This window comes from Gossypium hirsutum, chromosome D02, assembly GCF_007990345.1.
Source record: "Gossypium hirsutum isolate 1008001.06 chromosome D02, Gossypium_hirsutum_v2.1, whole genome shotgun sequence".
Taxonomy (NCBI): domain Eukaryota; kingdom Viridiplantae; phylum Streptophyta; class Magnoliopsida; order Malvales; family Malvaceae; genus Gossypium; species Gossypium hirsutum.
In genome coordinates, this window is record NC_053438.1 from 3,193,933 (window position 1) to 3,209,918 (window position 15,986).

Below are 15,986 nucleotides of genomic sequence, written 5' to 3' on the forward strand. Positions count from 1 at the left end.
AGAAACAGGTAAAATCAGTCTACCTTGAATATGATTCAAAATATATTTTTATTTATAATATCATTGTTTTTATTGTTATAATTATTTTTTATCTCATAAAAATTCAATAAATTATTTTAAAATAATTATAAACATTAATATATTAAAATTATGAAAATTTTAAAGAATTTTAGTTTCAAACCAAATTCGAAACACATTATAATGGAGGATTTAGAAAATGTATCACCAAACCCATATTTTACTTTCAAGTATGATATGATATAACTTTATTAGTTATTATAATATTTGAGATCAAAACTAAATTTCTAAATTAGAAAAAAAAAAGGAAGTTTAATTAAATGATACCTTGGTGGATCACAAAATTTTTCAATTCATTGTCGCTCATATATAGTTCCCTTAAGTTGATAAATGCATCCAAATCTAGGAAAACAAAAAACAACAAATCAACTTCATTATATTCTCTTAAAACATTATTATATTCTTGTTAAAAATCTAATATTTTTACCTTTCATATCTATTGATCCTTTCAATCCATTGGCCCTTATGCTCAACGATTTCAAATTTGAAAGCTTGTTAAGGGATGCAAATACACTAGTATTGAAGTGATTGTAATCTAAATTAAGCTCTTCCAAGTGGGTCAACTCCAATTTTCTACCACCATCTACAAAAGATTTATATAATTTCATCACTGAAATAAATTGGCATAAAATTTAATTATATGTAAGAATTTAGGTAATTGGTTAAATATAAATGCATACCTTTAAAGGATTGAAAGCTTTCAATTTGATTCCCACTTAAATCAAGTTTCTTCAAATTTGTTAAATTGCTCAATCCTATACATATCCACGTCCAATTCAAAAAATCAAACCACTTAATATTTTAATGAAATAAAAATGAAAAAAAGTAAATCTAAAACTTGAAGTGAAGATGAAAATCCTAAAACGTGAAATGTGAATGTTCAAATTTGAAACAATTATAAAGAAAATTATAGCTTTAGTACCTTCGATATCTAATGAGCCTTGCAAATGGTTGGCAAACAAAGTCAAAGACTTTAGGCTTGAAAGCCCCTGGAGAAAGAAAATTGTGTTGTTTCGAAAGAGATTAAAACTCAAATCAAGTTCCTCCAAGTTGGTTATAAGCCTCATTTGTGTTCCGTCTGTCATAGGAAAAAGAATTCCTATAGTCAATATCATGGTCATTGAAATTTTTATAAGTTGATCGCTTTGAAAACTTAATTTATTCAATATATAAATAGTTACGACAAATGTTCCATAACGATCTATGAATCACAAAGAAAATCATGGACAACTCCCAGTCATAAATATATAAACATATTTCTTTCTTTCAAAAAAATAAAGCAGTCGGAGATCCAAACTCAATCTTTTAATTTTCAGTTTTCAAATGTAATACTCAACTGTGGACACAAACCCTCTGGTCTTAACCCATTCTCTCATGACCAACTCTTAAAATCAACTCTTTAAGATTATAAGGATCTTTTTTCCCCTCAACCATATGAAAAGGAAAAAAAGAAAGAAAATACAATTGAAGTCTGTCAGGAAAGTCATGCACAAATTAATACTTATACCTTTGTTTGAGATGCTGTCAATATGGTTGCCACTTAAATCCAAGTACTTCAAGTTTGGCAAATGATTCAATTCTGAAATTCAATCTCAAATATTGATCAGTTACATTCATGATATGATAAAATCAAATCACATACTGCAACCACTTTTCCTTGAACATAAATTTATTTTAAAGTTAACAAGAAAAGTGTAAAATCAGTCTACCTTGAATATGAAGCAGTTTTCCTCGCAACTGATTGTCACCCAAACTTAAAGTCTTCAAAGATGAAAGATTTCTCATCTGTAAAAAAATGCTATTCTTCAAAGAATTCCCACTTAGATGAAGAGTTTCCAATTTAGTGAGCCTTGAAAGCCACTGAAAACCTGATTTATATACCATAGAATTAGTTACTGCAAAACATAAAAAAAATACTCCATTGTTTAGTTAATTTGAGTAAGTACTTGTTTGTTTCTTTTTCCTCTCAACCATAAAAGCAAAAACTAAGTTAGAGGGAATAAAACAATGGAAAACCACTGTCAAACTCCCCAATACAAATAAAAACTAACACCAGACTAAACTTAATTTACCTCTTGGATGACTTGATCTTTCAAATCGGTTGTATGATAGATCCAAATATCGGAGAAATGAAAGCTCACTCAAAGATAACAAAATGCTATCATTCAAGTAATTTCTACTTAAGTCAAGAATCTCCAAATTACTCAATGTGGATGATAGCTTTCCAAAACCTGTAAGAGTGTTCTTTTAAATATATACATAAACAGTTTGTTGGCACATAATTAAATTAACCTTGCACAAATAAATTATGAAAAGTTAGAAGAGTGAAAAGACTTGAATATGAAAAGTGAAAAAACTTGAATATGAATAGTGAAGAGACTTGAAGATGAAAAGTTAAGAGGCTTGAATATGAAAAGATACACACATGCATGAATAGTCACAACTCCTAGCATATAGTGATATAGATGAATAGTCACTTACAACTCCTATATAAAGAGTTGTATGTGATGAAGAATTATTAACTTTTTGTGCTTGAAATAAAAGATTATTGGAAAGAATTTTTTCATACAAAATTTATTTCACTTCTCCATTATATTCTTTATCATTTTCTTTATTTTATTTCTCCAAATATTAATCATTCAACTACAAATTGGTATCAGAGCCTTGTTCGATCGAAATGAACAATTCTATTCCTCTTTCTTCCGTTCCCCAATTAACCAAAGAAAATTATGGCAAATGGAGTATCCAAATGAAGGCTCTTCTTGGATCTCTAGAAGTTTGGGAGATTGTTGAAAAAGGTTATAATGAAGTTGAGGCTGAAGAGGAGGAAGGATTAACACAAGTTCAAAAAGAGAGTCTAAGAAAATCAAGGAAGAAAAATCAACAAGCCTTATTTTGGATATATCAAGGAGTTCAATCATATGAAGCGGCTTGGGAAAAAATAGCTTGTGCCACCACGGCAAAACAAGCATGGGAATTTTTACAAAATTCATTCAAAGGAGATGAAAAGGTGAAAAGAGTTCGGTTGCAAACTCTTCGAGGAGAGTTTGAAAGATTGCAAAAAACAGAGTCAGAATCAGTTTCTGATTACTGTTCACGGGTTTTGTCCATAGTCAATCAATTAAAAAGAAATGGTGAAACTATGGATGATATTCGTGGTGTTGAGAAAATCCTCCGTTCTTTAGATTCCAGATTTGACTACATTGTGGTTGCCATTGAAGAATCAAAGGACTTGAGTACCATGACTATTGATGAACTCACAGGTTCGTTGCAAGCCCATGAAGAAAGATTAAACAAGAAGAAAAAGGAAGTAGATCTAGATCAAGCACTCCAGTCAAAGTTGTCTCTAAATGAGAATAAGGGAGATTTTAAAAATCAAAGAGGGAGAGATCGTGGTCGTGGAAGAGGAAGAAATTTTAGAGGAAGAGGCTCAAATGCTCGTGAAAGAGGTGAAGATGTAAGCATGGAGAATGGATGGAAAGAAGCCAACCAAAGTCAAAATTTTAGAGGATCACAAAGAGGACGTGGACGTGGAAATCAAAGAGGAAGAGGTCGTGGCTATTTTGAATGTTATAATTGTCGCAAACCTGGTCATTTGGCAAGTGAATGCTGGTACAAAAAAGAAGAGAAAAATGAAGCTAATATAGTACAAAATAATCAAGAGCAAAAGCAAGAAACTTTGTTGCTCGTATCTCATGGTGGAGAGATTGATGATGTCTGGTACATAGACAGTGGTGCTAGCAAGCATATGACAGGTAACAAAAATTTATTTTCGAAGTTCTTTGAATCTGATTGTGGAGAAGTAAAAGTAGGAGATGGCAAAGCTTACAAAGTTAGCGGTGTTGGTGAGTTGGAGTTCAAAACAAAGCAAGGAAGGGTAGAGAAAATGTCTGAAGTTTATTTTGTTCCTGGTCTTAAAAATAATCTGCTTAGCGTTGGGCATCTCTTGAAGAAGGGGTATGATATTCATTTTCGAGACATGGCTTGCTATTTATCAAAGAAAAATCAGGTTGTTGCTAGAGTTGGAGTGGCATCAAATAATCTTTTCTCTCTTACCCTTCAAAATCAGAATATGTCTTGTTTTATTGGTGCTCATAAAGGAATTTCAAAGTTATGGCATGATAGATATGGACATTTAAACTATGGAAATTTGGAGATGCTTTCAAGGAAGATGATGGTTAGAGGTTTACCAAAAATCGATCGGCTTGATGATGTTTGTGAAGCATGTCAACTTGGAAAGCAACACAAAATTGCTTTTCCTTCTCAATCCTCGTGGAAAGCAAGAAGACCATTGCAACTTATTCACTCAGATCTTTGTGGTCTAATGACAGTTTCATCTTTAGGAGGTAATCGTTACTTTATCTCTTTCATTGATGATTACTCAAGAAAGTTATGGGTGTATTGTGTCAAAGAAAAATCAGAGGCTTTTTAGAGATTCAAAGATTTCAAGGCAGAAGTGGAGAACTTTACTGGGTTGAAAATTAACACCTTGCGTACAGATCGTGGAGGTGAATATTTTTCAAAAGAATTTGAGAAATATTGCCGAGATAGTGGCATCCGGCATGAAATGACAGCCCGCCATACACCTCAGCAAAATGGTGTGTGTGAAAGAAAGAATAGAACAATTATGGAAATGGCTAGATGTCTTCTTAAGAAGAAGAGGTTATCAAGAAGATTTTGGGCTGAAGCTGTTTCCTGTGCAGTTTATCTTATAAACAGATCACCGACAAGAAGCTTGGAGAATTGCACACCACATGAGGCGTGGTATGGTATAAAGCCTAGTGTTAGTCATCTTAGAGTATTTGGGAGTGTTGCCTACTCTCATATTCCAGATGCAATGAGAAGCAAGTTGGATGACAAGTCAGAGAAATGCATTTTCATTGGCTATAGTGAAAGAAGTAAGGCATACAAGTTGTATAATCCGGTGACAAAGAAGATTGTAATAAGCTGAGATGTTCGGTTTGATGAAAATTTTATGTTTGAAGATATGGAAGTTGAAAAGGAAAATTTGCTAATTTTTCCTTTTGAACTTGAAGAAGAAGAAGAGGCAGTAATTGAGAATGCTGAAGATGATGCTCAAGTAGAAAATCCTCCTGCTTCCCCAAGTTCTTCATCAAATTCTTCTTCATCCAGCCCGATCCGAAAAACGAGAAGCATCCAAGAGTTATATGATGTAACGGATGAAGTTGTGCAAAATGATGCTGTATTCTTTGCCTTCTTTGCAGGAGAAGATCCAATTTTTTTGATGATGCATATCAAGAAGAAATATGGAGGAAAGCCATGAAAGAAGAGATTTGCTCAATTGAAAACAATGATACAAGGGAACTCACAGATTTACCACCGCACAAGAATTCAATTGGAGTCAAATGGGTGTACAAGACAAAGATGAATCCGAATGGCTCTATCAACAAGTACAAGGCAAGACTGGTTGCAAAAGGATACAAGCAAAAGGAAGGAGAAGATTTTACAGAGGTATTTGCTCCAGTTTCAAGACTTGAGACAGTTCGGTTACTTATTTCTCTTGCTGCCCAAAACAATTGAAAAATGTTCCAAATGGACGTAAAATCTGCGTTTTTGAATGGTGTTCTCAAAGAAGAAGTCTATGTTGATCAACCACCAGGGTTTGTCAAAAAAGGAGAAGAAGAAAAAGTTTACAAGTTGAAGAAAGCTTTGTACGGGTTGAAGCAATCACCCAGAGCATGGTACAGCCGCATCGATTCTTATTTTCAGAAGTGTGGATTCCAGAAATCTCCATATGAGCATACTCTCTACATCAAAGGCAATTATCAAGGAAGATTCATGGTTGTAAGTCTCTACGTTGATGATCTTATTTTCACAGGAAATGATGTGAAGATGTTGAAAGAATTTCAGCACTCAATGATGGCAGAATTTAAGATGACAGATTTGGGAGAACTTCATCATTTTCTTGGCATTGAAGTTCATCAATCCGAGAAAGGAATTTTTATTTCACAAGAGAGCTACGCAAAGGAAGTTCTAAAAAATTCATGATGGAAAATGCGAATCCAGTCTCTACTCCATGCATTACAGGTCTGAAGTTATCTAAAGAGGGTGAAGGAAAGCTTGTCAATTCCACCATATTCAGAAGTTTGGTTGGGAAGTTGATGTATCTGACTTCGACAAGGCCTGATATCGTGTATGCTGTTAGCTAGGTAAGTAGATTCATGGAGAAACCTTACTCCAATCACTGGGAGGCTGCCAAGAGAATATTGAGATATGTGAAGGGAACCATTGATTATGGAATTTTCTATAAAGCTAATACATTAGTTGATCTCATTGGTTATACGGATAGTGATTTAGCAGGAAGCATTGATGATAGCAGAAGCACTTCTGGTTATGTTTTTCACCTTGGTAGTGGTGCAGTTTCATGGAGTTCAAAGAAACAATCAATTGTGGCGCTTTCGACTACAGAAGCTGAATATATCGCTGCATCTTATGCAGGATGTCAATTGATTTGGTTACGTGGAATTTTGGAAAGTCTTAAGCAGAAGCAAAGCAAGTCAACAATTTTGTTTTGTGACAATAGTTCTACTAGTGATGAAGAATTATTAACTTTTTGTGCTTGAAATAAAAGATTATTTGAAAGAATTTTTTCATACAAAATTTATTTCTCTTCTCCATTATATTCTTTATCATTTTCTTTGTTTTATTTCTCCAAATATTAATCATTCAACTACACAGTTAATGACCTTTCTTCAATAAAATAAAATAAATTATTAGTAATTGCAAATTAACAAGGGTGAGAATAGTGTAATAATAAAAGATGTAACTAAGGGAAAATTAAAGGCACGACCTTCATTTTCAATGCAACCAGCTATGGCATTTTCTGACAAATAAAGACTCCTCAATTCCTCAAAGGGAAGAAACATAGAGGCATTGAGATACCAGTATTCCACGTTGAATTCCCATTTTGTAGAATTAAGGGAAAGTTGTATGAGTCTCCTAGTGGTGGTGTTGCACTCAACTCTTTCCCATTTACAGCAATCTGAACCCTTCACCTCAACCCAACTTTGCAATTGATTACCATAATTGAAGAAAGGCTTGAGATGCAAGAGAGCGATTCTCTCATGCTCCAAACAAGCATCAGTAGTACACCATCTGCGTCCTTCTAACACCAACAACATTACTGCCATCCTAATAAACCTTAACCATTTCCACTCCATCATCATCATCTCTCTGTTTTCACTTCTCTCTCAGCTATATGTTACTTTTTTTTAAACTTCTATATGTATATAATCTAAAGAAGCCTAAGCTTCTTATTTATATACAAGCAGAACATATTGCATCCCACTTATTCACTATAATATAAAAATAATATATAATTAATTAATTCCTCAAAAATTGGATCAATCTAGGCTTCTTATTTACATAAATTCCTTATTGCAAAAACTCTTGGTGGAAATTCGTTAGGAAAGGATGAATGGACCACAAAAATGCTTATCAACTCTTGACTTTGGCGTTCAATGCTAAGTTCATTTTAAAATTTTTTCATGGAGAGAAGATGGGATGACAAGAATGATAAGTTTTAAGTCATTTAAGTTTACACAAAATTTTAATCACTCACAAAAATCAGTATTGACATTCTATTAAAGAATTTAAACATGGCTTAGCATTGATTTTAAATCTAATGTTGATGTTAATCTTGAAAAAAGAATGGCCAAAAAAATATGAAAAGTGAGAGGTGGACATAAAATAGTGTAGTTGGGGTTATAAAATTCTTCATGTAGACATAATATTTTTTATGCCTTTTTTACACTTATATAAAGTTAGTCTTGACTTCACTTTATTAATAGAAATTTTAGGTCTTCATTTTTTGTTTTATTCATGGACATAATATTTTTTTTATTTTATGGTCTATGATCGAGGTTTATGACTATCCCCTTTCAACAACGTCGTCTCAACTGTTCAAACATACACTTGCAGGTAAAATAATACTTTTTAAAATCACAAATATTTAAAATAATACATTGCAGCTATATAAATGCTTTCTTGTTTAAGATACTAATAAAGTAATTAACAAAGTAATTATTATACCTATAATAATTCAAAATGCCACTTGTTATCTAATGAAGTATAGGGGTGCAAATGAGACATCTGTACCCGCAAGCTATTCGAATTTGGCTCAAAAAATTTTGACATTGATTCGGTAATTATTGAGCCGAGCTATAGGTCGATCCGGATTCGAGCTTAGTAATACTTGACTCGAGTAGTTTGAGAGCCTTATTGAACTTTTTATATTTTTATATTATTAGATTACATTATTGCTATTAATATATATTATTAACCCTAAGTTTAATTATTGAGGCGAGCTCAAACTCGAGTACAAAAATTGATAAACATATTTAATTTCGAGCTTAAAAATATATGTTCGATCGAGCATCAAGCTTTGAATTTCAAATTAAACTTGAGTTTAACAGTATTGAGTTCAAATAGATTCAATTACACCCTACAATAAAATATACCAACAAAACCTACATTCCATCTTTGCTATAAATTTTATGTATGTGTGTGTTTAACGTGAGTTCCATCTATGTCCAACTTGATGACAATGAAAGTTCCTATGGTGTAAAAAGTTTTAGTTATGTGGAAAAATAAGGTCTTCTCTTCACACGTTTAATATGCTTACTTGTGCCGGTCATTTCGAGCTTCACATCAATTTTCAAAAAGTTGGAAAAGTTATGTCTGCTTTTATGGTTCTTTTATGTGTGTGTTTAACGTGACTTCCTTGTGAGTTCCATCTATGTCCAACTTGATGACAATGAAAGTTCCTATGGTGTAAAAAGTTTTAGTTATGTGGAAAATTGGTGGAAAACTTACGTCTTTTTCACTTGCTTTTATGATTCTTTTTACATGATATTACTATATAATTAAATTGAAATACTGATAAATTTGAACCCATATGATGTAAGTCTAGGCATCATCTAATTTATTGATATTTAATTAATTAATATATATACTTTCAATTATAAGAATTGAAACATAACTTTCAAGTCAATTGGAGTATGCCCCTGTTACACTTCAAAAGAAGTAGATTTTGAACTCAACATGAACCTGTGAGATTTGATGCCTAAAATATAGGTATAAGGTTTCAATTCATGGAAATGTTGGAAATCTTGGAAATTTCTTAGTCTCCTCTCTTTGGATGTTTTTGAACGAAAATGTTTTAAGTCTCTTCCGATGCTAAACTTCTGATTGGTCGTCGGTTCACTGACCCTTTGGTACACAGCAATATGAAGCATTGGCCATTCAAGGCCATTGCTGGTCCTGGTGATAAGCCAATGATTGTACTACTATAGATTTGAATATTTAAATCTTACAAATTCGGATAATATTTGAACTTTGAATGTATGTTTTGTTGGTGAGAATATAAAGTTGATAAAGATTTGGTAAATAGAGTAAATTACTATTTTTATTAGAAAAATTATTTGGCACACTGCCAATCTAGGTAATTAAAACATGTCATACTATAAATAATAAAATTATGATGACTAAAATATACGAACATGTCAAAATATACGAATTATTAACATTTAAATGTATAATACAGTACGCAAAAATAAGATAATTTCTTGTTTTTTTAATTGAATTGTTATAACATATTATACAAAATACATTGTGAATTAAAGCATATTATGAACATGATATCAGAATATTAATTTTTTTTTAAATTCAATGATACGAATAATTATGTAAATTATAACATGATACAAAATATCTTGAGAGGAAAAGAGGAATAAAGAATTGCATTATTTGTGAGGTTTTAAAATATTCCAGTTTTAGATTCAATTTTCTAGTATGTTTGGTTTAATTTTACATTAGATTTCCTTTTCAGTATGCACTAGTGAACGCTTAGCAGTCAGTTTAATTTAATTCAAAGAGATATTGCATATACATAATAATGGATTATGATTTTACATTAAATTTCATAGAAGAAAAAGAAATAGATGGTTGAAAATGATAAAACCATAAGATAAAAGAGCTTTTATTCAAAATGAAAAAATCAACAAAATATTCATTATCGCTCTACTTAGCATAATTAAACATTTAGGTGTGGAAACAAATCACAATTTGAGTAGCTAAACACATTGCTTGAAAATGTGATAAGTAAGAAAATTGCCCACATTTGAGTAGCGAAATGTGGTGATGCATTTCCCAACGAGAGAAAACTAAGCTCTTCACCAGTATAGATTTATGTAGAGGACAACAAAAATTGTCAACAACACAACTACATAAGAAACCAAAAAGCTCACAAAAAAATCATAAGTATCTATCAAACCATCTTCTCCTTTATCTTCTGATACAGTTGATATCGTTGATGGTGAATCGATTTTGGAACAACTTTTATGCAATATATCTCCACAAAGAAAAGGATTTCCCTCATAACTGTTTTCAATAAAGGTCCCAAATTGAGCTTTTGGTTCGGGAATACTACCTGACAAGTTGTTGTATGCCACGCTGAAAACCTCCAAAGAGTTCAACTCTACGAATTGATTGGGGATTTCACCACTCAAGTTGTTGTAAGAAAGGTCCAAACTCTCAATGTGATGAAGTTTTGAGAATGATGAGGGTATAACTCCGGTCAACTTATTGTTTGACAAGTTTAAAGAATGGATTTCACTCAAGTTCCCTAATTCTGGTGGGATATGACCAGTTAAGTTGTTGCAAGATAAATCAATCCCAGTCATATATGAAAGGATGTCGCCCTTGTACGAATAGAACCCACTCTTTGTTGTGAACTCTATTACTTCTTCCAAGTAGCTTAGAGGATAGTAAGAATCCATTTCCAGGTTTCCTATCATAATGCGTGGTGATTCATCCTCTTCTATAGATGGCCCATAGAACCCAGTTTCTAGAATCTTCTTCATTTGTATTGGAAGAGATAAATTTCCCAAACAAGGTAAAGGACCAGAAAACATATTTTGAGAAAGATCTATGATGCTTAAATAATGCAACTTGCATAACTCAATAGGAACTTAACCATGAAAATGATTATCTTTCAAGAGAAGAACACTCAAAGAAGAAAGCGTGTAAATCCATTTTGGAATACTACCTGTCAAATTGTTTCCTCTAAGATCTAACGTCACTGTTGAAGAGCTATTATAAAAAGCAAGTGATAGTGTGCCTCTCAGTCTATTCCCGTGGAGGTGGACATGCTCTATGTATGGTGGATTAAAACATGACGGTATAGAGCCAGATAAATTATTTTGAGAAAGATCCAAAAATTACAACCTATTCAACTTGCGAAATTCCATTGGAATAGAACCTTCAAAACCATTGTTGGACAAATCTAATCTCCACAAAAATGATGCATTCCCTATCCATCTTGGGAGCTTTCCATGCAACTTGTTGTTACTGAGATCAATTTCGCTTAGTGAATTTGCAGGATGTTTCACTAATTGCATCCTATTTACAAGTTCCCTTGCGTTATCCTCTGCGCTTGGGTGGTTCTCGCTCATATATTAATGACCATGCATCTTCAATAGACCCTGCATCTTCTGATTTGTCATTGGATACAACACTTTCAGCAAATGTAAAGCCGGCAGAATTTTCGTTGTTTTTAGAAGGTCAAGACACGACAAGAGCAGCATATGCTGTGTTCTTGTTAAACAAGGTAAGCTTTTGCATTCTAGTAATTCTTTTTCCAAGATGAATTATTCTCCTTTGGCATTTTTCTGTACATTATTGGATTCAAATGGTCTGCAAAGTTAGCTTGTCAATGCTCTTCAATCCACAGGTTGGAAAAACAGTGCATGTTTGTTCGTCAGCATTTACAGCTCATTTTATGTCATTGATAGTGGATAATCTTGCTTCCATCATTATTAATATCATGGTTGAATTGTTTGGAAGATATTGGATTTACATATCTAGGTTCTTGTGATAGACACTTAAGACTATCTATAAACTTCACCGGCAGATTAGATGAAGGATTTTTGACTACATTTTTTACTCAATATTAAGGGTAATTAAAACATGTCATATTACAAATAATAAAATTATAATGACTCAAATATATGAATATGTCAAAATTTACGTACAACGAATTATTAACATGTAAATGTATAATACGATACGCAAAAATAAGATAATTGCTTGTTTTTTTAATTGAATTGTTATAACACATTATACAAAATGCATTGTGAATTAAAGCATATATGAACATGACATCAAAATATTATTATTATTTTTTTAAAATTCGATGATACGAATAATTATGTAAAATTTAACATAATACAAAATGACTTGAGAGGAAAAGAGGAATAAAGAATTGCATTGTTCGTGAGGTTTTAAAATATTCCAGTTTTTTATTCAATTTTCTAGTATGTTTGGTTTAATTTTACATTAGATTTCCTTTTCAGTATGCACTAGTGAATGCTTGACAATCAATTTAATTTAATTCAAAGAGATATTGCATATACATAAGAAATTTCATAGAAGAAAAAAGAAATAGATGGTTGAAAATGATAAAATCATAAGACAAAAGAGCTTTTATTCAAAATGCAAAAATCAACAAAATATTCATTATCGCTCAACTTAGCATAACTAAACATTTAGGTGTGGAAATCAAATCACAATTTGTGTAGCTAAACACATTGCTTGAAAATGTGATAAGTAAGAAAATTGCCCATATTTGAGTAGCGAGAGGTGGTAATGCATTTCCCAACAAGAGAAAACCAAGCTCTTTGCCAGTATGGATTTATGTAGAGGACAGCAAAAATTGTCAACAACACAGCTACATAAGAAACCAAAAAGCTCACACAAAAATCATAAGTATCTATCAAACCAAGGCTTCTCATTTGAAACTTAGTGCTCAATTATCTCCGAAAACTGAAGATGAAAGAGAATATATGGCGAAAGTCCCATATGCTAATGCAGTTGGGAGTTTGATGTATGCGATGGTGTGTACGAGGCCTGACATTTCACAAGCTGTTGGAGTTGTGAGCAGGTATATGCATGATCCTGGAAAAGGACATTGGCAAGCTGTGAAATGGATTCTACGGTATCTTCGAAAAACTGTAGATGTTGGTTTAATTTTTGAACAGGATGAAGCACTTGGTCAGTTTGTAGTTGGATATGTTGATTCCGACTTTGCTGGTGATTTAAATAAACGTCGTTCAACTACGGGGTATCTGTTTACTCTTGCGAAAGCCCCAGTGAGTTGGAAGTCTACCTTACAGTCTACAGTAGCTGTGTCTACTACAGAGGCAGAATATATGGCAGTTACAGAAGCTGTTAAGGAGGCTATTTGGCTTAATGGATTGTTGAAAGACTTAGGAGTTGTTCAAAGTCACATAAGTTTATATTGTGACAGTCAGAGCGCTATTCATTTAGCGAAAAATCAAGTCTATCATTCAAGAACCAAGCATATCGACGTAAGATATCACTTTGTGCGGGAAGTCTTTGAAAAAGGAAAAATTCTACTTCAGAAGATTCCGACAGCAGATAATCCCGTAGATATGATGACCAAGGTGGTAACAACAATCAAGTTTAATCATTGTTTGAACTTGATTAACATCCTGAGAATTTGAGCACCTTTAGGTGTATGGCGCTCGAGAGCGCATTTGGAGGCACTACAAAAGATAGCTTTATCGAATTTGGGGAGTTAAAGGAAGTATGTGAAGATGTGATTATCCTAATCAAATCTTCAAGGTGGAGATTGTTGAAAAGACAAATTAAAAGGGGTGTTGAAAAGTCAAAAAAATGGGAGGTGCAAGTGGCACCGAAAGAAAAAAATGGTAGGCAAGTTGTTTAAAGTTGAACGGGATAATTGCAATTTTGGTCCCTAATTTTTAGGCCATTTGCAAGTTAGTCCCTGAACCTCAACTATAAATAGGCCTAACCATTTCTCATTTACACCATCCCAACCAATCTTTCTCTCTTAGTTTTCTCTCTTCTCCCATTTGAGAATTCTTAAGGAATTCTATTTGTTTGTAATATTTTGGAGATGTAAAGTTATCATCTGGTTTTAGTAGCCCGAGGACGTAGGTATAATTTACCGAACCTCGTTAAAACTCTTGTGTTCTTTTTGTCCTATTTTTCTTTCAATATTTGAGGGTATAATAGTAGTATTTAATTGTGCTATTAAATTACGTTAGAAGGAATATTCTGACTAAGGAAAGACTTGGTATTTAAGAGATCCTTGTGATCCACCTCTCTTCCCTGGGAATTGAACTTTGTGTGATTTTTTAGTACAATAATTTACACACTTCCGACCCTATTGGAACTACAGAAAAATGTGAAGAAGTCTCACCATGCATCTAAAAGGAGGTCCAGCACTCGAATCCCATTCCCCATAACTAAAAACTATGTCACTGTGACTTGGTCATATCTCCGTTCAAAATCGGACATGGGTAGTTAAAGAAAAATGAAGAGTCGATGCATGATAGACTAAGGACTAGCTGAAAAGTGCTTTTAGAAAAAATTGCTCTTGAAAAGTGGTGTGGAAAAGTGTGCTTGTTAGTTTTTAGTGTTTTTCATTGCTGCCAAAATTCACAGTTGAAAGTTAAAATGTTCTTGTTAGACATGATAGTAGAAAGTAAAAAATAAGTCAAGTCATATGATTTTTAAATAATTTAATATAATGATACATGAAATATAACTTTTAAATAACTTTTAAGTAATTAATATAAATTAGTTGTAATATTGATAATATATAAAATATTTTGAAAAAATTAAATATAATAATAAATAAGATTTAAACAATTTAATATAATAATATATAAAATATAAATTAATCTAATTTTTATATAGCTTTTAAATAGTTAATGAAAATAATAGTATTTTGATAATTTTCTCTTTTGAATGCAAAAGCCAAAAACAGTTTTTGACTACAACAGCTATGTGTTGTTCATCACTTCTGCAGTGGAAAAACACTTCTGCAGTGTAAAAACACTTTTAACCCAAAAAGGCTTTTTCACAACAGTAGAGAATGCACCCTAAATTTGTAAATAGAAAAAGGAAGAACCAAACATTGTTTCTACCCTGTTTTTGTCTCCTCTTTGAAAATACTTTCCAAAAAGTTTTATCATTTTTTTTTCTGTTTACGATGCCTTAAATGCAAATTCCTTATAGAAGTGCTTTCTTTTGATCCACTTGCATCATTGTAATAAGTTTGCATTGCCTTCTTTCTATGTTGATTATCGTTTATTAAGTTTTCTGTTGGATCTTATAGTCAAATTCCTTTACATCATGTATGTTAATTTGCTTAGCCCTGATAAATGTTAGATACAGGGTTATCAGCTAATTAGAAAAGACTGTAATGATAGTCACACCTTACATCCAAAACAAAGCTTTTTACATGTGTATGTGAGGTTGCTAAGCAAATCTGATGAGCCTTCACTGATGTTTTAAGGTTAAGTTAATGTTCCTTTTCGGCAAAGAACATTATCGAGATCACGGTATTTTGATCGCCTTTTGCTTGTTATGTTATTCTTTCTGAAATGACTGCATAATCTTTACTGTGATTGCAGGATATAGAGCAACTTTTGAATTTCATCGGTGTAAAGAGTTTAGGACCACGACATGTTCTTGCAAATTTGAAGAAGCTTCTAAGGTCTGTCCAGTCTTCAGAATATAAAGATACCTGAATTAATTTTGATTTTGTAGGATCAACTATAATTAGCTACTTATTAGAGAATGAATAGACAACCTCACCTTCTTCACACACGACACATGTGCGGATTTTTTACCAATCCCATTTCATTAAAGGAAAAAAAAAGAGCTTTAAAAAAGGATCACACATTTTTGGTGTTTACAGAATCGTAATGTTAATTAGAGTGGAATATTTCAGATTTCTGATGATGAGCATATTCTTGAGTATTGCAGCAAAAAAATGGGTGTGGAACTTATTTGAACTTTGAATATAAACGAACATGTCAAAAATTTATGTACAA

At 32.4% G+C, this 15,986-nt stretch overlaps 1 protein-coding gene and 1 long non-coding RNA gene across 2 annotated transcripts in view; one reads left to right on the forward strand and one right to left on the reverse strand.

Annotated features, from left to right (window-relative positions):
* LOC107942609 (receptor like protein 21) overlaps positions 1 to 15,986 on the reverse strand; it is a 170,246-nt gene that overhangs the window by 46,985 nt on the left and 107,275 nt on the right. The window contains exons 13-14 of the mRNA XM_041088042.1: positions 759 to 833; positions 506 to 661 (exon numbers count right to left, since the gene is read on the reverse strand). Coding sequence (XP_040943976.1) covers positions 506 to 661; positions 759 to 833 — 231 coding nt within the window. The remainder of the gene's footprint in view (positions 1 to 505; positions 662 to 758; positions 834 to 15,986) is intronic.
* On the forward strand, positions 11,079 to 15,888 carry LOC107934456 (uncharacterized). The gene is made up of 2 exons (XR_001693906.2): positions 11,079 to 11,707; positions 15,564 to 15,888. It is a non-coding gene; the product is annotated as an uncharacterized lncRNA (long non-coding RNA).